The sequence below is a fragment of the Saccharomyces eubayanus genome, chromosome I (genome assembly GCF_001298625.1).
Source record: "Saccharomyces eubayanus strain FM1318 chromosome I, whole genome shotgun sequence".
In the NCBI taxonomy this organism is placed as follows: Eukaryota; Fungi; Ascomycota; class Saccharomycetes; order Saccharomycetales; family Saccharomycetaceae; genus Saccharomyces; species Saccharomyces eubayanus.
Window position 1 is genome coordinate 43397 of NC_030976.1, and position 25489 is coordinate 68885.

Genomic DNA, 25489 nt, shown 5'->3' on the forward strand with positions numbered 1-25489 from the left:
AGGGCAAGATCGATAAAAAGAAAGAAGAGTGGGGGGTAACATCCCACGCCGTGCGGAAAAACCGGGCCTTTCGAATGCACAATGCGCGGCGCTACCATCGGGGCGCGCCCCCCCCTTCCCAGAGGGCAGTCACACGTCTCGAGCTGTTGCAAACGGCTCTGGCTTATCGTTGCAATATGCAACCATTTCGAAACGTCATATGCAAGGATGTGTTGCAGGGTCCCCGGGCGTGTCGCTTGGTTGTTTTGCAACAGGCTGCTTAACAGCATGTCGGCTTCAAGTGCTATGCCATAAATGATCGCAGCAGGACCGATATGAGACGGACCAAAACCGTAGGCACCGAAAGTACTGCGAAAGCCTCCCTTAGCGAGAATAGGGGAAAAAAATTGAATAAGCAAAGAACTGCCGCTAATGAAGGGGGGAAGTGAGTAAGCGCGAGTGCAAGTGCAAGTGCAATCAAAAGATCGAGGATAAGCTTTTAATGGGACCGGCTCGAAGTTGGGTCCTTTAAACGGGGGGTTACATAGTATAGCGTGTTTTTTTTTTTCGATTTATTTTTTATCCCATACTACCGTTATTAAACTTTTAAATCCTTTGAAGGAAATTCAAGACCGAAACATGAAAAAAAGGGAAAAAAAGGGAAAGAAAAAGAAAAGTGTAGATAATCAGCAGTAGTAACAGTTAAGAAGAAGCAGTTTGTATGAAACCCAAAAGTATTTTTGTGTGCTAGGTTCTGGTCAGCATAAACTTTATGCTTATCATTGTGAAAAAGGCGGTAAACCACTCAAACTAGTTAATATCTCATTAAAAATATCCCGAGTCACTTTTTCCAGCAAGAGCAAGTTGAAGGCCACGGAAAGCTCAAAAGCCACGAAGAAACGGAAATACAGGCCAGACCGGTCTGATTTTTTGTTTGGCCACTAATATGCACGTTGGCTCTCTCACTCCTACAAACAAAGATCCGTCATGACCAAAAACGCCGGTGCGGTGTTTTGTTCTCTTCCCAAAAAAAACCCTTTCCCTGGGACAAGCACAAGAAAAAAAGAAAAAGATATTAGATGATGATCCAAGTGTAAATACCGGTTTTAGCCGCCGAGGCCCCTTCCCCCAGATTCGTTGGACGTGACAGGGCAGGGTAGCCCGGCGTGGCCCGTTCCGCGTACTCCGTTCCGGAAAAATTCTTCCGGGAATTTTTCCGGGAATCACCCGAACCGCGCAAACACCCACACGCCGGGCTTCCACTTCTTCTGCTCTATTGTTTTCCCTTTTCTGTCCCAGTGGCGGGATTCCTCTAAGGCGTGGTGTGTGTGGACATTACTGTATCCAGAAACCGGCGCTCGACCCAACGGCTGCCACGTGGGTCGTTTTCTCGTCGACGCATCGGGAAATGCGCATACTGGAACTCACCATGAAAAATACGTAACCGGGTTCCATACCGTCACAAAGTCGTTTTTGGCCTAGTTTTTTTCTTTTCGTAAACTCAGTTGAGTTGAGTGAGTGCTTTTGTTAGATGGATCTTAGCCCAATGCATACTTTTTTTTTTCTCTTGTGGTATTGAATGCTTGTGATGTCTTCTAAGGAATTCGGTTCCCTTCCCATGATGGTTGATACAATTAGTATCTTCCAGAAAAAAAAAAAGGCTCCCCATTGAAACTTTCTCTTTGGCTTTTTTTTTTCAATTATAAATACTCTTTAGTAACTTTTCATTTTGGAGAACCTCTTTCTACTACTTATATTACAATCTCCTTCTCACTATATTCTATCTTCTTTCTTGTTTATTATTATTTTCTTCTAGTGTTTTATTCTTGGCTAATATATTTTACTTCTTTTTGTTTTGCTTACAAGACCACAATCAAAACAAATAAAACATCATCACAATGTCTAGATTAGAAAGATTGACTTCATTGAACGTTGTTGCTGGTTCCGACTTGAGAAGAACCTCCATCATTGGTACCATCGGTCCAAAGACCAACAACCCAGAAACTTTGGTTGCTTTGAGAAAGGCTGGTTTGAACATTGTTCGTATGAACTTCTCTCACGGTTCTTACGAATACCACAAGTCTGTTGTTGACAACGCCAGAAAGTCCGAAGAATTGTACCCAGGTAGACCATTGGCTATTGCTTTGGACACCAAGGGTCCAGAAATCAGAACTGGTACCACCACCAACGATGTCGACTACCCAATCCCACCAAACCACGAAATGATCTTCTCTACCGATGACAAGTACGCTAAGGCTTGTGATGACAAGGTCATGTTCGTCGACTACAAGAACATCACCAAGGTTATCTCCGCTGGTAAAATCATCTACGTTGATGATGGTGTTTTGTCTTTCGAAGTTTTGGAAGTCGTTGACTCTAAGACTTTGAAGGTCAAGGCCATGAACGCCGGTAAGATCTGTTCCCACAAGGGTGTTAACTTGCCAGGTACCGATGTCGATTTGCCAGCTTTGTCCGAAAAGGACAAGGAAGATTTGAGATTCGGTGTCAGAAACGGTGTCCACATGGTCTTCGCTTCTTTCATCAGAACCGCCAACGATGTTTTGACCATCAGAGAAGTTTTGGGTGAAGAAGGTAAGGACGTCAAGATCATTGTCAAGATTGAAAACCAACAAGGTGTTAACAACTTCGACGAAATCTTGAAGGTCACTGACGGTGTTATGGTTGCCAGAGGTGACTTAGGTATCGAAATCCCAGCCCCAGAAGTCTTGGCCGTTCAAAAGAAATTGATCGCTAAGTCTAACTTGGCCGGTAAGCCAGTTATCTGTGCTACCCAAATGTTGGAATCCATGACCTACAACCCAAGACCAACCAGAGCTGAAGTCTCCGATGTTGGTAACGCTATCTTGGATGGTGCTGACTGTGTTATGTTATCTGGTGAAACCGCCAAGGGTAACTACCCAATCAACGCCGTTACCACCATGGCTGAAACCGCTGTCATTGCCGAACAAGCTATTGCTTACTTGCCAAACTACGATGACATGAGAAACTGTACTCCAAAGCCAACCTCTACCACCGAAACCGTCGCTGCCTCTGCTGTCGCCGCTGTTTTCGAACAAAAGGCCAAGGCTATCATTGTCTTGTCCACTTCCGGTAACACCCCAAGATTGGTTTCCAAGTACAGACCAAACTGTCCAATCATCTTGGTCACCAGATGCCCAAGAGCCGCCAGATTCTCTCACTTGTACAGAGGTGTCTTCCCATTCGTTTTCGAAAAGGAAGCTGTCTCTGACTGGACTGAAGATGTTGAAGCCCGTATCAACTTCGGTATTCAAAAGGCTAAGGAATTCGGTATCTTGAAGGACAACGACACTTACGTCTCCATCCAAGGTTTCAAGGCCGGTGCTGGTCACTCCAACACTTTGCAAGTCTCTACTGTTTAAAAAAAGAATCATGATTGAATGAAGATATTATTTTTTGTTAAATTTTATTTTTTAAATTTTATATACAGACATGGTTTTTATTTTTATCTCAAATAAAGATTTACAAGTTACTTAAATAACATACATTTTATAAGGTATTCTATAAAAAGAGTATTATGTTGTTCTTACAATGCCATTTTGTACTTTGGTGCAGGCGTAACCCAAAAGTAGGCATAGAGAAGTGAGTAAGTCAGGGCTGCTAAGCCATATCGTAACAAGTGGCTCAAACGCAAAAATAAACCACCGAGAGCATGTAAACCACGCGCAACTTGATCAAGATCCACACAATTCAGCGGCCCTGATTGCACAGACGTGCATGCAGGAGCTACCGCCGATCCCCAGCCTCTAAGCCTTTGTTTGCTGATTGTATTGTATTTATCCATCATAAAAAATGACGCGGACAGATTCCATTAGTGTCCTATTTTTAATTCGCGTTCGAAAATTTCAAGAAAGATTACCTCTCTTATCGACCAAAATGTTAAAGGCTCCTCTGTATATAATATTCTGTCCATCCACTGTCTCTATTTCATAATGCCATTGCTTGTTTGCAGAATGTCTCGACGGGAAGAAATGTAGTACTTTCTAGAGTTAGCTGCACTAGATATGATTAACAACACAATTGCGTATATAATCAATTAGTTTAGTCGAGAATAGATACACATAATCAACGGGTACAACGATTGATATGACTGTGGAGGAGGAAAGCCCAGAGACGGATGATTTGCGATTGCAGCAGCTGGACAATAATATTTTTTTCGGGTCCTGTGAAGTACTAGCACAGCCTATTCTTTTACAGTACGAGAATATCAAATTTATTATAGGTGTTAACCTAACTACTGAGAAGATAGCATCGTTTTATACTGTGTATTTCCAGCATTCAAATTCACTAATTGTAAATTTTGATTCGTCGTCAACCCAAGAAACGATAGAGACGCCAGTGGAATTGTATAATCGAAATAATACGATTCTATTACAGAAATTCGTCAGTCAGTACTTACAAATGGGAAAAACAAACACCCCGTTATCCTTAACAAGGTTTGGCAAAATCCAGTCACTACCGCAATTTTGTAATTCAAACGTTCTCACCGGCGAACCGTTGGTGCAATACCAGGCGTTCAATGATCTATTGACACTTTTTAAATCTTTTAAACATCTCGGTAACATCTTGGTGGTATCATCACACTCACATGATCCTACACTCATCAAATTTCTCGTATCTAGAGTAATTGCTTGTCACCCATCAGTGACTATTCAGGAGTCTTTACAGTACACGAGAGCAATCCTGAACTTACCCATTAATGCATGCGATGAATTTGATATTCTAAACGACAAAGGACTACAAGAGCTCGCGCAAGCCCCAGAAATACTACAACAAAGGTCAAAGTGTTCCTCTAAGAGAAGGTGTGGCAACCCACCCGAGAATTACTTCGTCGATAACAAGAGTCTTACGGGCCCCAGCGAGCATATTAAACGAGGTCATTTCTAAGATGTAGCCCTTGCTTTGAAAACGTGATATTGATACGACTGGATTTTTATTGTTATGTAAATGTAGTTAAGGCTATAGATATTCTATACACGAACGGTAAAAAAAAACCAGTAAAAAAAAAACCAATACCCCCATTTCGAATACAATTGCTTGTATATTTCATTATGATTTATTTTTTTGTCTTTTTGTCTATTTTTTAGTTGATTCGGTAATCATTTCTTCAAGATAGTAACGACATCTTCGTCTTCCAAAACATGGTTCAACCCCACATACTGAGGTTGGTGCTTGACACTGCTACCGAAAACTAAAGCATTTCTGAAATCGTCCACCAACGATTTATGGATTTGGTTACAGAAATCTTTGACACTACAGTGGTCCGATCTTAAGACCACCGGATCGGTAAAATCAGGTATTTGGCCCTTTGGTTTAGTGTAAATACGGACTAGGTTCAACCTATCCCACATGACTTGCAACAACTCATCCAAATTCCAATCTTGACCGGACGAGATGGGGACCGCGTTGGGGATTCTGTATAGCAACTCCAGTTCTTCTAACGATAGGGAATCGATCTTGTTCAAAGCATAAACTGCAGGCATGTACCTTCTGGACGAGGCCTCCAGGACATCAATCAAGTCATCCACAGTCGCATCACATCTGATGGCAATCTCTGCACTATTTATTCTGTATTCACCCATCACGGCTCTGATTTCGTCGGTCCCCAAGTGGGTCAAAGGAACTGTGTTCGTGATAGAAATACCACCCTTTTCTTTCTTCTTGATCAAAATGTCAGGTGGAGACTTGTTCAAACGGATCCCCACACCTTCCAGTTCTTTCTCAATGATTTGCTTATGGAGCAAAGGCTTGTTAACATCCAGAATGATAAATAACAGGTTACAAGTTCTGGCCACGGCAATGACTTGCTTACCTCTACCTCTACCATCTTTAGCACCGTCGATGATACCAGGCAAATCTAGCATTTGGATCTTGGCACCTTTGTAACGGATAACACCTGGCACGGTGACCAACGTGGTAAACTCATACTCGGCAACTTCAGACTCCGTACCAGTCAACTTGGACAATAGTGTGGATTTACCCACCGACGGGAACCCGACAAACCCCACACTAGCCACCCCAGTTCTGGCCACATCAAACCCCACACCAGCACCACCACCGCTACCAGAGGAGGCACTGGTTAGTAGTTCTCTTCTCAGCTTGGCCAGCTTGGCCTTCAACTGACCCAGATGGAAGGATGTGGCCTTATTCTTTTGGGTACGGGCCATTTCATCCTCGACAGCTTTAATTTTTTCAACAGTGGTAGACATCCTTGCTCAATCGACAACACTATGCTTGCACTTACCGCACCCGGCTCCAAATACCACCCCCATTGCATCACTATAACAGTAATCCTCCATCATCAAAGTGGAAAACTCTTATAGCTCATCGATGAAAAAAAACAGGCTCTCGTCGCTTGTGATGTGAAAAATTTTTCAAGCTTTAACCCATTGAAAGGAAGAGATCTTGCACTATATTAAATGGTCAGGGTGCTGTTTGAAGGGGCAAAGAAGGATAATTAGAAGCATCAGACAAGTGTGAAGATGGCGAAGAAGAGCAAGAAGGACCAAAAGAACTACTGGGACGAGGATTTCGAAGAGGACGCTCCCCAGGGCGAAGAAATCGGCGCCACACCAACCCCAGAACCGGAAAGTAGTATGGAAGTAGAAGACACTTCCAAAGAGGCTACTGAAGCCACTGAAGAGGACTTCATGTCTGCTTTGAAGCAGTCCAAGAAGAAGCAAGAAAAGAAGGTCACCGAAGACAAGAAAGACGGTAAGCCTGTGCTGAAATCCAAGAAGGAAAAGGAGAAGGAAAAGAAGGAAATGGAGAAGCAGAAGAAGAAAGAGCAAGCTGCCAAGAAGAAGGCCCAACAGCAGGCCCAGAAGGAAAAGAATAAGGAGTTGAACAAGCAAAATGTCGAAAAGGCTGCTGCTGAAAAGGCCCAAAAGTCTCAGAATGGCGACAATGACAAGCCAAGCACTAGCACCAAGAAGCCCGCCAAGAAAGTGCCTGCTGGTTTGGCTGCTTTGAGACGTCAATTGGAGTTAAAGAAACAGATTGAAGAACAGGAAAAGTTCGAAAGAGAGGAAGAAGAAAGATTGGAAAAAGAAGAAGAAGAAAGGTTGGCCAACGAAGAAAAATTGCTTGAAGAATCCAGATCTGCCAAGAAGGAGAAGGAGAGGGCCAAGCGTGAGAAATTAAAGGCTGAAGGTAAGCTGTTGACCAGAAAGCAAAAGGAGGAAAAGAAATTGTTGGAAAGAAGACGTGCTGCACTTTTGTCTTCTAGTAACGTTAAAGTTGCTGGTTTGTCTAAGAAGGAAGGCGAAGAAAGTAAACCAAAGAAGGTCGTCTACAACAAGAAGAAGAAGAGAACAACCCAAGAAGCAACCTCAGAAGCCGTCAAGTCTGATTCCAAGAAGGATGCCGAAGTCATACCCGATGACATCAAAGAATCTGAGGATGTCTTGATTGACGATTGGGAGAATCTGGATTTCGGTGAAGACGATGAAGAGGAAACCAACGAGGAAACGTCTACCGCCCAAGAATCTACTACAAATCCAGAAGATCATGAAGATGAAGATGAAAACCACGAAGGTAATGAAGAAGAAGAAGAATCTAGTCAAGTGGAGGAAATTGTCAGAAGCACTCCTGCCAGTACACCAACCCCATCCAGTTCTTCCCCAAACAAGAAAGATCTACGTTCTCCAATTTGTTGTATCTTGGGTCATGTTGATACCGGTAAGACTAAATTGTTAGATAAGGTTAGACAAACCAACGTTCAAGGTGGTGAAGCTGGTGGTATTACCCAACAAATTGGTGCCACCTATTTCCCAATCGATGCCATCAAGTCCAAGACAAAGGTCATGACTCAGTACGAAAAGCAAACTTTCGATGTTCCAGGTCTTTTGGTCATTGATACCCCAGGTCACGAATCTTTCTCCAATTTACGTTCGAGAGGTTCCTCATTGTGTAACATTGCCATTTTGGTTATTGATATTATGCATGGTTTGGAACAACAAACCATCGAGTCTATCAAACTATTAAGAGATAGAAAGGCTCCATTTATTGTTGCCTTGAATAAGATCGATAGATTATACGACTGGAAACCTATTCCAAACGAATCATTCAGAGCCTCCTTTGCAAAGCAAGCGAGAGCCGTTCAAGAAGAGTTCCAATCTAGATATTCCAAAATCCAATTAGAACTATCCGAGCAAGGTTTAAATTCAGAATTGTATTTCCAAAACAAAAACATGGCTAAATACGTCTCTATTGTTCCAACATCTGCCGTCACCGGTGAAGGTGTTCCAGATTTATTGTGGTTACTATTGGAATTAACCCAAAAGAGAATGTCTAAGCAATTGATGTACTTGTCTCATGTGGAAGCCACTGTTTTGGAAGTTAAAGTTGTGGAAGGTTTCGGTACCACCATTGATGTCATCTTGTCTAATGGTTACTTAAGAGAAGGTGATCGTATCGTATTATGTGGTATGAATGGCCCAATTGTAACGAATATCAGAGCCCTACTAACACCGCAACCATTGCGTGAATTACGTTTGAAGTCCGAATATGTTCATCACAAGGAAGTCAAAGCTGCTTTAGGTGTTAAGATTGCTGCTAACGATCTAGAGAAAGCCGTTTCCGGTTCTAGATTATTGGTTGTCGGTCCAGAAGATGACGAAGATGAACTAATGGACGATGTTATGGATGATTTAACCGGGTTGCTGGATTCCGTCGACACTGCCGGTAGAGGTGTTGTTGTGCAAGCTTCCACCTTGGGTTCTTTGGAAGCCTTATTGGATTTCTTGAAGGATATGAAGATCCCTGTGATGTCTATCGGGTTAGGTCCAGTCTACAAGCGTGATGTTATGAAGGCTTCTACAATGTTAGAAAAGGCACCAGAATATGCCGTAATGTTGTGTTTCGATGTCAAAGTGGATAAGGAAGCTGAACAATATGCCGAACAAGAAGGTATTAGAATCTTTAATGCCGACATTATCTATCACTTATTCGATTCATTTACTGCATACCAAGAGAAACTATTGGAAGAACGTCGTAAAGATTTCTTAGATTATGCTATTTTCCCATGTGTCTTACAAACTTTACAAATCATCAACAAGCGTGGTCCAATGATCGTGGGTGTAGATGTTTTGGAAGGTACTCTACGTGTGGGGACTCCAATATGTACTGTTAAAATTGATCCAATCACCAAGGAAAAGCAAACTTTACTGTTGGGTAGAGTCATTTCTTTGGAAATCAACCATCAACCTGTTCCAGAAGTCAAGAAGGGCCAAACTGCCGCCGGTGTTGCTGTCCGTCTGGAAGATCCTTCTGGCCAACAACCTATCTGGGGTCGTCATGTTGACGAATCTGATACATTATATTCCATGATTTCAAGAAGATCTCTGGATACTTTGAAGGACAAAGCATTCAGAGACCAAGTTGCTAGATCTGATTGGCTACTGTTGAAGAAGTTGAAGGTCGTTTTTGGTATCGAATGAGCAGTGCGAACACCAACTTGTTAACCCACATCACATTCTGCAAACTTTAATGAATTAAAATAAATAAGTGTATATAAAAAATGTGAGCCTTTGTGTATTAGTTTTTAATTCTATCTTATTTTTATTGCCATATCATATTACTTTGTCTCGTTACTTTTTGAAACGTTTGAGAAATTTGTATTACGCGTAAATAAAAAAGATAAATAATAAAGAAGTGAATACATAGATGATCTTCATCTTCATCAACAGACGGTAAAAGGCCAACTCGAACGACCAGAGAAGCTATGTCGGCACCGACAATGAGATCGACGTCAATACTGACGGAGCATTTAGGGTACCCACCTATCTCGCTCGTTGATGATATCATCAATGCTGTGAATGAAATTATGTATAAGTGCACAGCTGCCATGGAAAAGTATTTGTTATCCAAGAGTCGGATTGGTGAAGAGGATTATGGGGAAGAGATCAAAAACGGAGTGGCCAAGTTGGAGTCGCTATTGGAGAATTCTGTGGATAAAAATTTTGATAAACTAGAATTATATGTTTTGAGAAACGTTCTCCGAATTCCTGAAGAGTTTTTAGATGCCAATGTTTTCAGACTAGAGAACCAAAAGGATCTGGTTATTGTGAATGATAACGAGATAAAAAGGAGCGAGGAGGAACTCAGAGAGAAAGTGAATGACGTTGAATTGGCATTCAAAAAAAATGAAATGTTAATGAAAAGGGTTGCCAAAGTGAAAAAACTACTCGTTAGCATAAGAGGTTTCAAGCAGAAACTGAGTGACTTGTTGAAGTGCAAGGATGACGAGCAGTTGCAAAAGATTTTGGAGTCGTTAAAACCTATAGACGACACAATGACATTACTGAGTAGTTCATTACGAAAATTATACGTGGATAGTGAAAGCACCAGTTCAACAGAGGAAGTGGAGGCACTATTACAAAAACTGAAGGCCAATGGGAAACACAGCAAGGATTATAGAACGCGATATATAGACATAAGGACTAACAATATCTTACGGAGGTTGGGGTTACTAGGCGATGGCGAGACAGAAGGCCAGTCCGCTGAATCTAGTATAGGGGTGCAAGGGAAGGAAGCTGTCAAACTAGATATCGAAGAACCTCGATTGGATTTACTCGATGATGTATTATAATATGACGCGAAAAGAATGTTTGATGTAGTGTGAGTAGGTATTTATGTATGTATTTACGGATGTGTTACTAAGAAGTGCTAAAAAAAAAAATGAAAAAAATGCATAACTCCCTGGGTATCATAAGTATTTTGTAAAATTCGAATCCCTTAGCCAGCCGACTTTCTCAAAAGCTTGAAACAATCTTGATGCTTTATTGACATCAATCCTACAAGCTTTCTGAGCATCGGTTCTTCTAAACGGCAACCCCTTCCTTAATCTATAAACCTTTTCCAGAAACAACCTTTTCTTGGAATCCAAATACAAATCGCAAGGTAGCCTTAGCGTTTGAGCCAGCACTAATTCGGCGGGATGCAGTTCGTCCCTCAGCGGGTCTGCGGACAGGTCCATCGGGGACCCCTTCCACTCGATCTTGAGTGATTTGTTAGTGTCTGGAGGTAGCGTGGATAATGGTGGAGAGAAATCAGGCAGTTTTTTCCATGAGATATTGGGAACGTATTGAGGGGCTTCATGGATGGCCTCCATGGATGCAATATTAGTATGAGGCGCGGATGCTGAGGGTGAAAACTTCTTGGCACGGTGTGGACTGGTCGTCATTGTCCTTCTTTGCGGTGAGTACACTTTGCGTTCCCTTGATATCCATTCAGTGTCAGATTCAAACTTGCCCAGATTGCTGTTGTAAAGGACCTGTTTCCTCATATTATATCTTGATTGTCTGTTCAAATTCGGGGATGCTAGCGGAGAAGGTAACCTTGAAGAAGAAGGGGTTAATTCATCGTTATACTTGGAATACTTGTATCTGTTGTTATAGGCCAGATTGTTATACCTGTTGATGATGTTCTTGGAATATGGTTGTGCCAAATTGCTGAAAATTTTGTATTGGGACAAAAACCCATAAGTGGCGTAGCGGTATCTCTTCCTTGTTAACCCATTGGGCCACGCAGGCTTTACGGTCAACACATTCTCTACAGGCCCCTTGGGCGTGGCACCCACCAGTGCTGACGAGGATATGTGAGATGAAGCATCGTGCTGGAAATCCGACTCCTCTTTGGGTGACAAAGGTGGCGATGGTATTATGTGCTCATCCATCAAAGAGTCAATGCTGCCAGAAAAGCATCCGGTGCCGCTATTTTGTGGGTTCTGATTGATCCTTGCGTCGTATGAGGGGTCGTATGGTGAGTGATTGCTATAACTGCTCATGTTTGCGCCGTTCAAATTGTTATTGTCGTTGTTATTGTTGTTATTGAGTTTCAGATGCCGGTTAAGGTGCTTAAAAATGGATTGCGAACCGTTCTTTGAAGTGTAGTCCATGTTTAATTGAGACTTTTCAGATTCAGGAGAACACAAACCCATGTTTTCCCTTTGATCAGATGCGCGAATATCCTACTTAATGATGTCGAGTGGAGACTACAGCGGGGATGGGATGAGCGATGTGGCCACTTTTATAACCGTTTCTCTTAGTAGAAGAAGGGGCTTCTTGATAGACCCCTGCACCTTATCTGGCGGCGGTGCACGGCTGTTTCAACAGTTCTAAATTGGTTTTAGTACAATAAAGATGCGATGATGCTAGTTGTGTGAGACGCATGCTCTTCCAGAGACCCAATTGCGCCATTATGATCTGGATGGTTGTCATGACATCGTGCCGATGTGTAAGTGGAGTTTGGAGAGCCAGTTTCACGATGCTAATTATCTTCTTCTATAGAGCCAGAGCCAAAAGAAACTTGCTTTTGGTATTTGGCATAGACAGGCCCAACTGGCTGGGAATCCCATATCTGGGCCTGCTGCTGCTGTCGACATTAAGCATGTCTTGCCATGTTTTAGTCGGCGCCACCATGTGTTTCCACGATAACCTTCGACGCTCTCGTCGGACAACCCTCAAAAACTCTAGGGTTTTCTTCCTGCTATTCAAGGTCGTTCAAGCAGCTCCATAAACCGTGTAACGTACACACCATCTTGCTCCCGCGGGTTCTTATCTGGTTGTCTTGCTTTTGCTTCTTGTCTTTGTTTTGTTTTGTTCTTGTTTAGCGCTCTTGAAAAATTTCACTTTTGATTATTCTAGGTAATACGCATCAAATAGTGCCACAAGCAGAGCAACCCCCCAGAAATGGTGCGTTTAAAGAGCAGATACATCCTATTCGAAATCCTGTACCCTCCTACAGACATCAGTGTCGAAGAATCCTTGTCCAAGGGCGACATTCTGTTGTCGCACCACAGGGCATCGCCCGCTGAAGTATCCATAAAGGCTATAATCCAAGAGATACGACGCTCGCTGTCGTTGAATCTGGGCGACTATGGGTCTGCCAAGTGCAGCTCTCTCTTGCAGTTGAAGTACTTCTCTAATAGGACGTCTACGGGGATAATCCGATGTCATCGAGAGGATTGTGATCTTGTCATTATGGCGTTGATGCTGATGTYGAAAATTGGTGATGTTGGTGGGCTGATCGTGAACCCCGTCAAGGTGAGTGGGACCATTAAGAAGATCGAGCAGTTTGCTATCAGAAGGAACTCTAAAATTTTAAATTTGATAAAGTGCGATAATGAGTTCCTGATTAACGACTTTAAGAAACTCGAGAACGAAAACGAAAACGAAAACGAAAACGACACCGATTAGAATATATATGTAGATGTATATGCAGTTATATTTTTTTATGTTTTAATGCAATGCCTGGAAAGGGAACAGACCGCCGCCCACTATTCATTTCTGAACCCCATATTCATCAGGTTTGTCCTTGGATTCTGCTTTAGTGAACTGAATGGGGCCATGAGACCCGCTGGCACCTTCGCTTTTCGCATTGACCGCTTGGTCCAGCTGCTCGTAGTTGGTCTTGTATATGCTGTCGATGTCCTGTTGAGCAAACAGCGGGTTGTCGTACACTTGGTCCTCGTGTCTCTTGGAGGAGGCATTGGCACCTCTGGTGAAAAACCTCGAATCGTACTGCAGGTCGGGCTGCTCTGAGCGCCTAGCAGCGCCCAGAATCACTTTATCCGACACATCTCTTCCTTGAGAGTAGGCCAGCTCTTTTAGTCTAGCCACTGTGCTCATTTGCTTCTTGGGTTTCACCACGGCCCCCGTTTGAGGGGCTCCGTGGTGTTGTCTGGCTCGCTGGCTCAACTCTTTCAACTTAGATTCCTTGGCCAACGCTTCTTGTTCCATAGCACGTCGTTTCAAATCCATTTTGGACTTGATCTCTTGTCTGGCTTTCTTGTCAGCACCTTCCAACGCCTCGGATAGTTTCATAAACCCATCGTTAATGACACGTTCACCGTCAGCGGCTTTCCCCACACGTCTTTCCAAGGCCACAGTATATCCATTGGGGTTCTTCCAGTTCGAAACAGCTGCTGGTATCTTCCAGTCATTTGGATCAGCCTCACCCGTTTCATTGCTACCACCCATATGAAGAACGGGCACCACTTCATCACTTACCGTGGGTGCTACCACCTTCCTGGCCTTTTTCCCAACAAACCTTGGCAGCAATGGGTCCATTTGCTTAGATACCACTTCAATTTGGCGGCCGTTATCCAGTGTTAGACTGGTGGGGGCTTGATGTGTTTCGGTTACGTATCTCGATGAGGCCTTGTTGTTTGAACTCGACAATTTTGCGTTCACCAGTCGCTGAATATATGACTTGGTTCTTGCTGCACATTCTTGGATGTCAGTTTGGGTTGGTAGGGGCACTGGTAATTCGAAATTCGATTGTCTCTTGGGTACAAAATCATCCAGCTTGACGCTTTGCGCGATTTCATTAGTTAATATTGCTGGCTCAAGACGATCCGAGCTCAAATCCGTCGAAGTCTGGGGTTGTGAGTGTTTCGGAGGTGGTAGTCTGCTGCTGAACATTCTTGATTCGGGCACCTGGTATGTCGTCTTCAAGTAGCCTCAACTTGCCAAGTGAGACCTTTATGAAGCTTATATCATCGAATTTTTACAGTGGGAAATCTAACTCCGTCGAAAACTACAATAATACGCTAAGATTAAATATTATTATATCGAGTACTTTTAAATCATTAAACAGAAAAAAAAAGAGAATGTGTATAGTAGTAGGCATATTTTTGGGGACATAGGCTGGTGTGGTAGTAGTGAGTGCGTGGACTACCTCAATTTGTTTCTGATCTTAGTGGCTATTCGATGCCCTGCAGATTCTTTGATGTCGATCCCAAATGGCATCATATTAGTCTCTGCATTAGTTTCACCGTTTTCCAACTCTAATCCATCTCGAAGACTTTTTCTGAAGGTGAACCCTTCTTCTTGTCTTAACGTGCTATACTTGGACTTATGTTGTAATGGCTTGATCATTGCTGAGGCAGGTATTGGTGGATAGTGTAACACCGCCGGCTTCTTGTACCACCCCATCTTCGTTGGCTTGGGGTTTTCTGTGTSCGTCATTGGTGGCACACCGGTGAATCTTACTCTTCTGGTCGATATTTCGCCGGCGTTTGATTCCGAATCCAGGTACAATGTTTCTATAGCCAAGGTTTCACCGCCATTCGCTGTCAGAGCGCTCGATGATTTCACTGAGGGAGAGTTACTTATACTCGATACCTTTGGTGAGGGCGCCGACGAGGAGGATACGGACGAGGAAGGCGTAGAGGAAGTTTTGTTCATCAAGTGTCGCACTGTGTCTTGCACTATCTTTTGGTTTAGGGTCATAGTGGAAGCTTGTAAGGAATTAGACCTCTGGTTATTGAGTTTTGAATGTGGCATTATTGGCGGATGCCTAGTAGAACTCAAATATGTTGTTTGTTGTTTGTTTGTATACGATTGTAAAGATGAAGATCTTGGCCTTCTCCCGTTAATTATCTTCCTTCTCTCCGGGGACACCACGCTTTTCTTCATTTCTGCAGTCTTGCTGTTACTATTTGTTCTTGTGGGCGACAGTGAGGGAGATCTTGATGAAGCTGAGGTAACATGCGCCCTTGCTTTTGTTCTCACGGCCTCTAAAGAGGGTTGTCTTGATGGGCTTGCCGAAGACATGGGGGAAGGAGATGGAGAAGAGGAAGCTGACAATTTTGAAATTGATGGCTTTTTCTTTAGCTTGCTTTTCGTGTTCCTAAGTTCTATGTATGCCGTTTTATCTTTCGCCAGCTTTTCGTTCAATAAATCTTGTAAATCGACATCTGCGTTGTCAAAAGCTTTGAAGTTTTTCTCAATGTATTTCCAGCAATCCATCCAATTGGATAGCAGTGTCATGATAGATCTCAATTTCGGTATAATTTTGCTGATGTGATTATTAAACAATTCGATGATTAAACCGGGTTGGAGATGGAAAATAGGCGTTCTCAATAAATTATTATCCGCACGAGTCGTTTGAGTCCAAATCTTTAGATCTTCTTGCAGTTCCCCCAAAGTCGAAAGCTCGTCACTTTGCGGGGACAATAACGCCATCAGCTCATTGATCACCAAATCATATAGGTACGCGTTTTGACTGGACAATCTTGTCTTGACATCCAGAAAATGCTGCTTGTTCGGCAGGAAAATTTGTCTGGAAAGACTGATGATGACACATAGCACAGACAAAACACGCAAGTGGAAGGTGTACATCCTGTGTAAGGTCCACTCCCAATGTGGCAGATTGTTTTGTAAGTTTAATAGGGAAACCGGCCTTGTCTCCGAGAATTTCTGCAATTGGTTATAATATGTTCTCAGAACGGGAAAAATTTTAGAATGAATACATGAATTGAACTTGTCCATGACCTGCCACTGCAACTTGTAAAAGGAGTAGGTTGACTTGTCTTTTATCGGGTCGTTGATCAAGACGGCAAGATCCAGTATCAGTGACATTTCCAACGGGTTTAACAAATCCTCAATGGCCGAAGTGTCTAATGGCAGCGAACGCGCCTTGTAAGCGTCTCTCTCTAGCAGAATTTGACTCAGTTTTGCATCGTATATCTTGATGGCATTTTGCGCAATGCAGGAAAGAGAATTCAAAACCTTCCACTGCAACGGGTTATTATAAATGCACGATTTATAGTGCTCTAGAGGCATCTCCTCGGGAAACATCCAACCATCGATGTCGACGAAAGTTGTCGATAACTTCTGCTGCACTTCAGTCAGCTTCACCGATTGGAACCGGCAAAGTAAGTGATATCTTTTGGCCAATACGGGGTTCACGCTAAATATAGGGCCCTCACAAAGCGATAAGATGAAATTGACAAGGGGGATGATCGTGTACGAGTCGCTGTCCCCCTTCCTCTTCAAGTGCGGCACCAGCACGTTCAACAGCCGGCTCAGCTCATTCAGCTTATAAAGAGCGTTCTTGTACTGAATCACCTTGATATCAAATGAGTCCAACGGAACAGAACCCTTGATTGCCGGAATAGACGCTCCGGCAGCAGCCTTGGCAAGCATTTTTTTCCTCCTTTGCACGTCCACCATACTATAGCACACAACAGTCTGAATCCTCAATGACCGGCCTCTAACTGCACTCCCAGCACTTCTGCAACCGTTTATACATCCCAAAACATTGGTCTTTATTATGCTTCTTCCCGCTCTTTTACCGGCAGCGGCCGGGTAGTTGCGCCTTTTAAGGGTCTTTCTTACAGCATCTATAAGAAATATCGCCAGCTATTAGTTCATCAGTACTGTTTTGAGCAGAAAACGGAAGCAAAGGCAACGTATCCAGCATCCATGTCGTCGTCTACTCCCTTTGACCCTTATGCTATGCCCGAGCAGGATGAAGAGCGGCCTCAAAATGTTCAGTCCAAGTCCAAGACTGCTGAACTGCAAGCTGTAAGTACATAATAAACCGCATAGAGCTATCTAGTAAGAGGCGTTTTACTAACAGTATATGACACTATCGTATATACGTATACTTTTGAATGTGTCGTTCTTTTCATAGGAAATTGACAATACCGTGGGGATAATGAGAGACAACATAAATAAAGTGGCGGAGAGAGGTGAAAGGTTAACGTCTATTGAGGATAAAGCCGATAACCTGGCTGTCTCCGCGCAAGGTTTTAAGAGGGGTGCCAACAAGGTGAGGAAGGCCATGTGGTATAAGGATTTGAAGATGAAAATGTGTTTGGCCCTCGTGATCATCATTTTGCTTGTCGTCGTCATCGTACCCATTGCTGTTCATTTCAGTCGATAAATCACTCGTAACTTTTACATAGGCTTTTTCCACACGTACTAAATATATAGATAATATGCGTATATGTACTTTGTTGTCTCTATTTTAAACTTAATTCTATAATTTTATTGACGATGGCTAAGCCTTGTGCGTCGAAGCCACGAGGGATCTCATCGGCCCCATCGTGCAGATGCTTCTTAATAGAGTCGAAATCGTTGGTGAGCATGATCTCCATCTTTCCAGGTAATAACGAGTTTTCTCTCTTGACCAAGTTGGCTAAATAGTTCAAGATTTCGTTCGGTACGCCGGCTTCGTTCTTGCTGGTGGGTTTGTACTTCAACAGGATCGCTTGTATTTGTGCAGGGTTCAAAGCATACCAGAAATCGAATAGCAGTTTGAATTCCTTTAGGTTGCTTATTTTGAACTGTAGGAGCTTGACACTTTGAACAGTTTGAATAAGGTTAGAACGCGCATCGTCGGTTTTTGGCTCAAACCATGCCATTAACTGTCTGATGTTCTTGTCCACCTCGTACCCGTATTTCCAGTTTAATGTGGGACATTTGGTTATTAGGTCGTTGAATAGCATTACGTTGAAATACTTTGAGATGTCATTGTAAATCTTCGTACGCACTGTACCGTGGACTTTGAATTGAAGCATAGCTGCATCGAAATCATTTAAAAATGCCCGTATCTCAGCAAACTTTTCACCACTAGGGGTTGCAAACGTGCCTTCGTTCAACACCAGTTCACTGATTTTCATGTTCACTGAAACTTGTTTCATCAACTTTACTAGCCAAATCGAGTAAATCTTGTCAAATACCCTGACCGATTCATTCTCCAGCTCATTCAGATATACTAAAGTCAGTCTATCTTTCTCATCCTTGCCATTCCCATCGTACAGTGTTTTCTGATTTGCAACAAACGGCGGGAATCGCGAAAGATTACTTAACCAAAAGATACCGCCCACCATGGTTTTGTCCCTTGGTAAAGTCATAACAATGCTTTCAAAGGTCAACAACACCTTTGACATGAACTTGCTGGTTTGGATCAGTAACCCGTGTCTCACTAGACTGTTCACAATAGTACTGATGGCTTGTACAGGACCCAAGGCGCTGTTTTCATCTAATTCAGAAACATTAATTTTTTTCAAGAAACTTTCTGTAATTTCTAATGTGTATCCATTCAAATCCATCAATAATTCTAGTAAATCGGGATTCCCTGATTCTCTACGGATCACATTGACCAACTTTGATCTTTTCTGCTGTCCTGTGATTCCTAGACCTTTCATTTTATCATTCTTGCTAGTGGAATAAGTAGCAGTAAAATCCTGCGTTAATACATTTTCGATAAACGATAGTTCTTGCTTCATCTTATTGACCTCATCGCCTAGACTTAAGAATTTCTTACTTTTGCTAGCAGTTGAATTTTGTCTATGCGAACGGATCATAGCAGACTGCTTTTTCTTCCTCTCCTTTAGATTGTTTTGTTCATCCAAAGTTCTCATAATTTCACCTTGTAAGGTTTTTAGCTCGAAGAGCTTGCTATTGTAACCGCTCACTAGCATTTCGTATTCGTGCCTTTCCTCAGAAGGAACATTGGATAAATCACCGTGTAGCAATTGCGTTAATCTTGTATATGAGTCATTTAAGGTTTCTAAACCCAAAATGAACGAGTTTCTGAATTCAATAGCTTCTTCTAATAGCCCGATTCCATAATTTGTTTTAATATTGCGTTCCTCAGCTTCCCTCTTCAATTCTGTATATTTGTTTTGTGCCAACTGCCTTCTTATGACGCTCTGCATCAATACGGAGCTCTTTTTCATTGTTCTGTAATGCATCTTGTGTCCGTACGATCTAATATGGTTTTGGATGGTAATTGTAGCCATGCGTGTAAATTGTTTATCTACATATTCGAGTATCAATTTTCCTTTACAGGTACACTGCAGTTTTATTACCTGGCTAACAGCGTCTTTGAAGTATTGATGTTTCCAATGACCTCTGATGTTGGATTGGATTAAGATGGCTGCACGTGTCTTTAGTTCACGATCGACCCTTGCACGAACCAAATGACTTCTGATTTGATTTTGGCATCTCCTAATTGATAATAAAATTTGCAAATATTGCTTTCTATGGTATCTTGCTCTCATCTTTTTTTGAATTAAAGTGCAAATTTTAGTCATTATATTGGTCCTAATTTTTTCCAAAAATGCAAGCATTCCAGCTTTGAAAAAAATCTTGGTGTTACCAATTTGATACTTGGTTACATCATTGATAGAAGCATCTAATATAAGTTGGCAAAACTCAACGATTTCTTCTTTTGAAACATCTGAATTATAAAGGATCCTACTCCACTGGTCATGGTTTGTTAAGATGTAATATCTTTGAACAAATTCTTCAAAAGTCCATCTCGATGGGAACCCTGCACACGAAATTCTGATTGTTTCCAATACACCACATGCTCTCAACTGAGATAAGACCATTAAGTTATTGAATTCCCAGGATGATCTCTCAGAATTTGGTTTTATGCAACGAATATAATGGACATTAGTGGAATTGATGATTGCCATTAATTCACTTAAGGATTTTTTGAACATGGACCCCAAAGTTGGCTTCTTTTGACTTAGTCTTGTTGGAACTACTGTGGTTGTTTTGGCATCTTGTTCTTGAGACGCATTACTTTCCTTGGTGTCTCTATTTTCCAAAATCTGCTTGAAAATTGGGTTTGTTGTGGCTTTGAAAACACACAAGTGACCCATGGAAACACTGTCCCTATTTTTTTCAATGAAACCTTCCACTTCATATGCGACATCAATGGCATAGTGGCTCACTATGAATTTAGTCTGTCCAAATCTGGGTTTAGAGAAGACTTGGTTAGAGGGCGGCTTGTTGAAAGTGGAGTATAGTTTCGAGGTCCATGATTCATCGGAACCCGATGGTAATCCACTCTCTTCATCTAAAAGGGAAAGTATACCTAGCTTATTTTCAATCAAATCTATGCAAGGTTGGTTATCGGTAAATTCGATGAAAGACCATTCGATTTCTTCCCTAACGTATTCTTCTTGCTCTAATTTGAAAACGTGTTGATTGAACTCTTGTTGTAATTTTTCATTAGCATAGTTTATACAAAACTGTTCAAACGAGTTTTTTTCAAAATGCTCAAACCCATAAATATCTAGGATACCAATAAAGGAAAGAACCTGGTCTTGTTGGTCCAGTTTAGGATCGTATAAGGTTTTATTGATATTATCTACCAACCAATCAAAAAGCGTAGAATAGATGAACTTTGCCACAGAGTCCTTGGCAATTATTGCCTGATTATAATTTAGGTTAGTGATGATTTTTTCAGATCTGGTGACAATTTGCTTCTTGACAATCCATTTGGCAAACTCGACGGAATCGATTCCTAGTAATTCACACGCAATTTGTAAATTTGGTTCATCAGATGACAAAGATGCATCGTTTCTTGTCATTTTCATTTCGATGTTACCAATGTGTAACAGACCTGCAAGGACCTTGAAGATCTCAAACTGAGTCTCGTGGTTTATGCCGACCAATGACAGGGCATCGGTTGTTATCCGGTATTCTTCTGCATCATCTACACCGACTATATCCGGTTGTCCACCCTGATTTGTATAATGGTAGTCTTTGGCAGATGACAAATGCAATTCTTGTTTCAAGGGTTCTGGTAAACCTTCCAACATTTGATAGAAAATATGGTAGTTCCTTTCTGTTTCCGGTTGGTAAACCAATCTGGATTTTTCCAAAAGGTATGTCCTGATCTTGGACCCTCTGATAGTGGTATCGCCATCGAATAAAATTTGCAAGTACTTACCGAACCGCGATGAATTATCGTTTCTAATGGTCTTTGCATTCCCAAAGGCTTCCATAATGGGGTTCGTAGCCAGAATTTGGCTCTCGATCTCAGACATCTCCATTTTTCCTTCTTGATCGTTGATTTCTTGCACTGAGGCGAAATACCTCATAATGTATTTAGCAGACACGGTCTTACCAGCACCAGACTCACCACTAACGACAATCGTCTGATTGGCATTTTCCTTAGTCATTAACCTGTACGCCTCCTCTGCAATGGCAAAAAGATGCGGTTCCAATTCGTCCTTACGTTTGGTGGAATAGCTCTGTATAGTCTCGCGAGAGTACAGATGGTCGACTYCAGCAAAGGGGTTCGTAGCAATAAGAACAATACCAGAATAAGTGTAAATCTGCGAGTTCAAGTACCTTTTCTTTATCGCATGCAACACCGCAGGTTCGTTCAAATACGATAGCGTGGTCAAGTCATTAGTGGATTCCAAGACAGGAGGGTTTCGCAGTACCGGCAACGTTGGATGGTGACCATCGTCTTCCAAGCTGTCTGTTTYAATGGACACAGTCTCACCGTCCTCCAACTTCAACTCCAAATGGTATGCACCGTCACAAAACTCATTTTGAGTGACTTCACCGCCTATCCAACCTTGTTCTTTGTGTGGATACCAGCACCTAGTACCTATTTCAAAAGACATGCGGGAGAGCTAGTGGCACTTATTTTTTTTTTTTTAGAATTAAGATGAACTATAAGAAAAAGAACAAAAGGGTATCGTATTAAAAGTATATTGTCTCGCCAAACTGGAACAACGTCTTCAGCTAAACAGAAAAAAAAAAGAAGATAGGGCAAAAAAAAATAAGTAAGCAGATGGTTCCCTAGAAATCAAGTAGTTGGGGTATGCAGAAGCAGAACAAAGGACCTAGATTCAAAGATGTGGTGTATCTCAATTGCAATCAGCCCACTTTCAAGATACCCTTTTCTCATCTATCGCTATTATTCTTCGAGATTTTTCAGTTTTTTCAGTTTTTTTCATTTTTTTCATTATCCTAAAACCCTAAAGAATGGTAAACAGCATATTTTGTTACCCGAGCCCAAAATAAAAGGTTACCCTACATTGAATATCAGGGGGTTTATTCCTACCCTGAATTATTAGCGTTCACCCTAACTAATTACAATAAAAGCCCTAATGACAGTTTTTTGAAATAAATTAAGGGGAGCAGTAATAAGGTTTTGTTCCATTGTTCTAGGATCATTGCTCCAAAGTATGAAAGACGTTGAAGTGATCTTGCAGGTATTGTCTAGTCTGGTAGTTGCTCGGAAAATATGCAAAATGCTCAAACTAGACGGTCTTCCACAGACTATAAAGCTGGCGGTGCACGTGGTGCAAGTGGTAACAACAAGGCTGGTATGAACAAAAGGCCTCTGGCAGATGTTGAGGGAGCAGAGACTGTGTTGGGTCACAAATCCTCGGTGGAAGCTAAACCGAATGTGCGATGGCAGGCTTCTCATAGCAATCTGGCTGCGTTGCATGACAAGGAGCAGAGGTACGAGGCGGAGCATCACCATGCTCGACATAAGCTTCATCGCCAAGTTATCCCAGACTACACTTCTGCTTCAACCGCGATGTTTAGTGACTGTATGTTCAACATAGGACCAGAGAAAGTGCGAAGTGTTAGCACGATGAATCCATCAGGACTTTCGCCGAAACACCCTTTCAATATGGGTGAAAAGTTTAAAGGGCCCTTCCCCCAGCACACTGTAGCCTCGAAGACTCACGATGGCGGGGCCATTATTACAGACCATTTCCCCTCTCTTCGGCAGCTGCAGCCCCAGCAGCATCCGGCACATCGCCACTACAAGCACAACGACAAGGACGGCTTGAAATCACCTTCTCAATCCTTTGTGAAGGACAAAAAAAGACTGGTCCATCGTTTTCTGAAGTCAATGGAGCCGTCTCCATCCCCACAATCCAAAGAGCCGTCCAAGTTGGCTTCGCCTTTCAACCCCGTATTAGCTGAGCCTAAGGCCAAGCCCAAGTTCAAGCCCAATCCTAAACTTTCCGAGCGAGCCCCCAGGCGGCATTCACATATATCAAGCACTGATTCAAATTCACAGATAGATATATCGCTACAAAGCTTGCTTTATCATGATCTAGAGTCGTCTCCAAAGCTACAGGGTTCCGGTTCGCTCCTTGCCAATAATTCAAACAGATCCGTAGTTTCCAAATCTAAAGGACTTTCTTCAAGAGACGTGACATCTTCTTCGTCGTCGTCGTTGCACTCATCCTCGTCATCCTCGTCGTCTTCCTCGCTGTCGGCATCCTTCTCACAATCTTTGGCAGTTGATATACTCGACCCCCCTGGCAACGATAAATTCAGTAACTCGAATCTGTCGCTAAACTCCGACGAATTGGACTACTATCAGCGTCACATTGCATTGCAACTGCAACAGACCGAAATTCTATTGAAACACAACTTGAAGGACGTAGTCTTAAAAGACGAAGCTGAATTGACCAAGAATATAACCAACTTCGACAAGATCATTGAGGAGCTGAAGGGCCTGAGGTCTAAGACCATTGGATGGAAAGAACTTATTGAAGAGGACTATCTGATGAACTTACAACAGGATTTCGATAAAGAGAATGCCGAATCGTTCGAATCACGTCTAACTGATACTATAAATACAAACGTTGCCAAATTACAAGAGTTAGAGGAGAGAATGGCATTTTGTAAGGAGAGATTGGTCGCCAGAAAGGAAACGATGAGGAAAATGGAAAGCCTTCTATCTTTGGAGAGCTCTTTGATGATTTCCAAGAAAAATCTAAAATTCATGTACAAATACCGGAACGAGGCTCTTGACCTGGTTTCCCTGGTCGTCATCGTTGTGATATGCTACGTTTTTAAACATATAATATGGCATTAAATAAATAAATAAATATATATATATATATATGTATGTATGTATGTGTATCTTTTTCGCGTATAATCTGTAAATGTATAGACATATTCCTTTTGGCATTTTGAATAAAAAAAGGATGGAGGAAAGGAGAATAGTGTAAAAATAAGTTTGAGGCTTCAACAGAGAACAGTCAATCAAACATTCCAGTCATCGACGAATAATGGCCCCAAGCATAGCAACCGTCAAAATAGCTAAGGACATGGTCCTTCCCCTACGTATATTTGTTAACAGAAAGCACATGCTTCAAAGCAATAATAGCAGTAATAATAATCCGGACGCAACTATATTTCAGGCACCTTTGTTATCAAACAACTCCATCGTTTGTTTAAAATCGCCGAATACAAGAATATATTTATCTCAACAGGATAAGAAGATCCTTTGTGATGAAATCAAGGAGGACCTGTTATTGATCCTTTACGAACTAGCATCTCCTGAGATTGTTACATCGGTGCTGAGCAAAATAAGAATTGGGCATACCATAGATTTCCAAACGGGTGTTTTGCCCAAACTTTTCGCAGGAGCTTGCACGGAGGACACGTTGTCTTCTCATATACAGACAGTAACAAGGCTGGCTAAATTTAAGTACAAGCTGCATTACAAAAACAAGTGGGAACTAGACATATACATCAATAACATCAAGAACATTGCTAACATCAGGCATTACTTGATGTTTCAAACGTTAACAATCAACGGGTTTTCACTCAATGCAGGTCCCAAAACCCTATTGACTAGGAAAATAGAAGCGCAACCACAGGTGCCTACTTTATCAGAAGAGAATGAGGAATCGGGTATATTAGATTTGCCAGTAGAAGAGAATATAAAACCAGTGATAGAATTCAAGTACAAACCCGTTATCAACTTGGGCGAAATTATCGATATCCACGTGTTGCAGAGACCAAGAAGACATAAAGTACGTGTTCAACCTGATCAACATCTAGAAGAAGAATGAGACTGGCGTTTATCTCTTCACTTGTAACTTACTAATGGTTTAATATTATGAATTATATATAAGGGGTATATATTTGGATAAATGTACATT

The 25489-nt window shown here is 42.0% G+C and overlaps 12 protein-coding genes across 12 annotated transcripts; 7 read left to right on the forward strand and 5 right to left on the reverse strand.

Annotated features, from left to right (window-relative positions):
• Window positions 1-1877: 1877 nt before the first annotated feature.
• On the forward strand, window positions 1878-3380 carry CDC19 (pyruvate kinase CDC19; the record flags this gene model as incomplete). The annotated part of the gene is made up of 1 exon (XM_018363280.1): window positions 1878-3380. One exon carries the CDS (start codon window positions 1878-1880, stop codon window positions 3378-3380), a length of 1503 nt encoding a protein of 500 aa, XP_018224072.1.
• A 724-nt stretch (window positions 3381-4104) lies between these two features.
• Window positions 4105-4905, forward strand: DI49_0024 (uncharacterized protein; the record flags this gene model as incomplete). The annotated part of the gene is made up of 1 exon (XM_018363281.1): window positions 4105-4905. One exon carries the CDS (start codon window positions 4105-4107, stop codon window positions 4903-4905), a length of 801 nt encoding a protein of 266 aa, XP_018224073.1.
• A 212-nt stretch (window positions 4906-5117) lies between these two features.
• Window positions 5118-6227, reverse strand: RBG1 (GTP-binding protein RBG1; the record flags this gene model as incomplete). The annotated part of the gene is made up of 1 exon (XM_018363282.1): window positions 5118-6227. One exon carries the CDS (start codon window positions 6225-6227, stop codon window positions 5118-5120), a length of 1110 nt encoding a protein of 369 aa, XP_018224074.1.
• A 273-nt stretch (window positions 6228-6500) lies between these two features.
• Window positions 6501-9458, forward strand: FUN12 (translation initiation factor eIF5B; the record flags this gene model as incomplete). The annotated part of the gene is made up of 1 exon (XM_018363283.1): window positions 6501-9458. One exon carries the CDS (start codon window positions 6501-6503, stop codon window positions 9456-9458), a length of 2958 nt encoding a protein of 985 aa, XP_018224075.1.
• A 284-nt stretch (window positions 9459-9742) lies between these two features.
• On the forward strand, window positions 9743-10609 carry MTW1 (MIND complex subunit MTW1; the record flags this gene model as incomplete). The annotated part of the gene is made up of 1 exon (XM_018363284.1): window positions 9743-10609. The coding sequence occupies one exon, from the start codon at window positions 9743-9745 to the stop codon at window positions 10607-10609; it is 867 nt and encodes a 288-aa protein (XP_018224076.1).
• Window positions 10610-10726: 117 nt separating this feature from the next.
• FUN19 (Fun19p) lies at window positions 10727-11959 on the reverse strand (the record flags this gene model as incomplete). The annotated part of the gene is made up of 1 exon (XM_018363285.1): window positions 10727-11959. The coding sequence occupies one exon, from the start codon at window positions 11957-11959 to the stop codon at window positions 10727-10729; it is 1233 nt and encodes a 410-aa protein (XP_018224077.1).
• A 751-nt stretch (window positions 11960-12710) lies between these two features.
• Window positions 12711-13217, forward strand: POP5 (RNA-binding protein POP5; the record flags this gene model as incomplete). Its single annotated transcript, XM_018363286.1, has 1 exon — window positions 12711-13217. The coding sequence occupies one exon, from the start codon at window positions 12711-12713 to the stop codon at window positions 13215-13217; it is 507 nt and encodes a 168-aa protein (XP_018224078.1).
• Window positions 13218-13301: 84 nt separating this feature from the next.
• On the reverse strand, window positions 13302-14444 carry PRP45 (mRNA splicing protein PRP45; the record flags this gene model as incomplete). The annotated part of the gene is made up of 1 exon (XM_018363287.1): window positions 13302-14444. One exon carries the CDS (start codon window positions 14442-14444, stop codon window positions 13302-13304), a length of 1143 nt encoding a protein of 380 aa, XP_018224079.1.
• Window positions 14445-14696: 252 nt separating this feature from the next.
• On the reverse strand, window positions 14697-16979 carry GIP4 (protein phosphatase regulator GIP4; the record flags this gene model as incomplete). The annotated part of the gene is made up of 1 exon (XM_018363288.1): window positions 14697-16979. One exon carries the CDS (start codon window positions 16977-16979, stop codon window positions 14697-14699), a length of 2283 nt encoding a protein of 760 aa, XP_018224080.1.
• Window positions 16980-17773: 794 nt separating this feature from the next.
• Window positions 17774-22189, reverse strand: MYO4 (myosin 4; the record flags this gene model as incomplete). Its single annotated transcript, XM_018363289.1, has 1 exon — window positions 17774-22189. The coding sequence occupies one exon, from the start codon at window positions 22187-22189 to the stop codon at window positions 17774-17776; it is 4416 nt and encodes a 1471-aa protein (XP_018224081.1).
• A 626-nt stretch (window positions 22190-22815) lies between these two features.
• FRT2 (Frt2p) lies at window positions 22816-24414 on the forward strand (the record flags this gene model as incomplete). The annotated part of the gene is made up of 1 exon (XM_018363290.1): window positions 22816-24414. One exon carries the CDS (start codon window positions 22816-22818, stop codon window positions 24412-24414), a length of 1599 nt encoding a protein of 532 aa, XP_018224082.1.
• Window positions 24415-24610: 196 nt separating this feature from the next.
• Window positions 24611-25399, forward strand: SAW1 (DNA-binding protein SAW1; the record flags this gene model as incomplete). The annotated part of the gene is made up of 1 exon (XM_018363291.1): window positions 24611-25399. The coding sequence occupies one exon, from the start codon at window positions 24611-24613 to the stop codon at window positions 25397-25399; it is 789 nt and encodes a 262-aa protein (XP_018224083.1).
• Window positions 25400-25489: the final 90 nt, after the last annotated feature.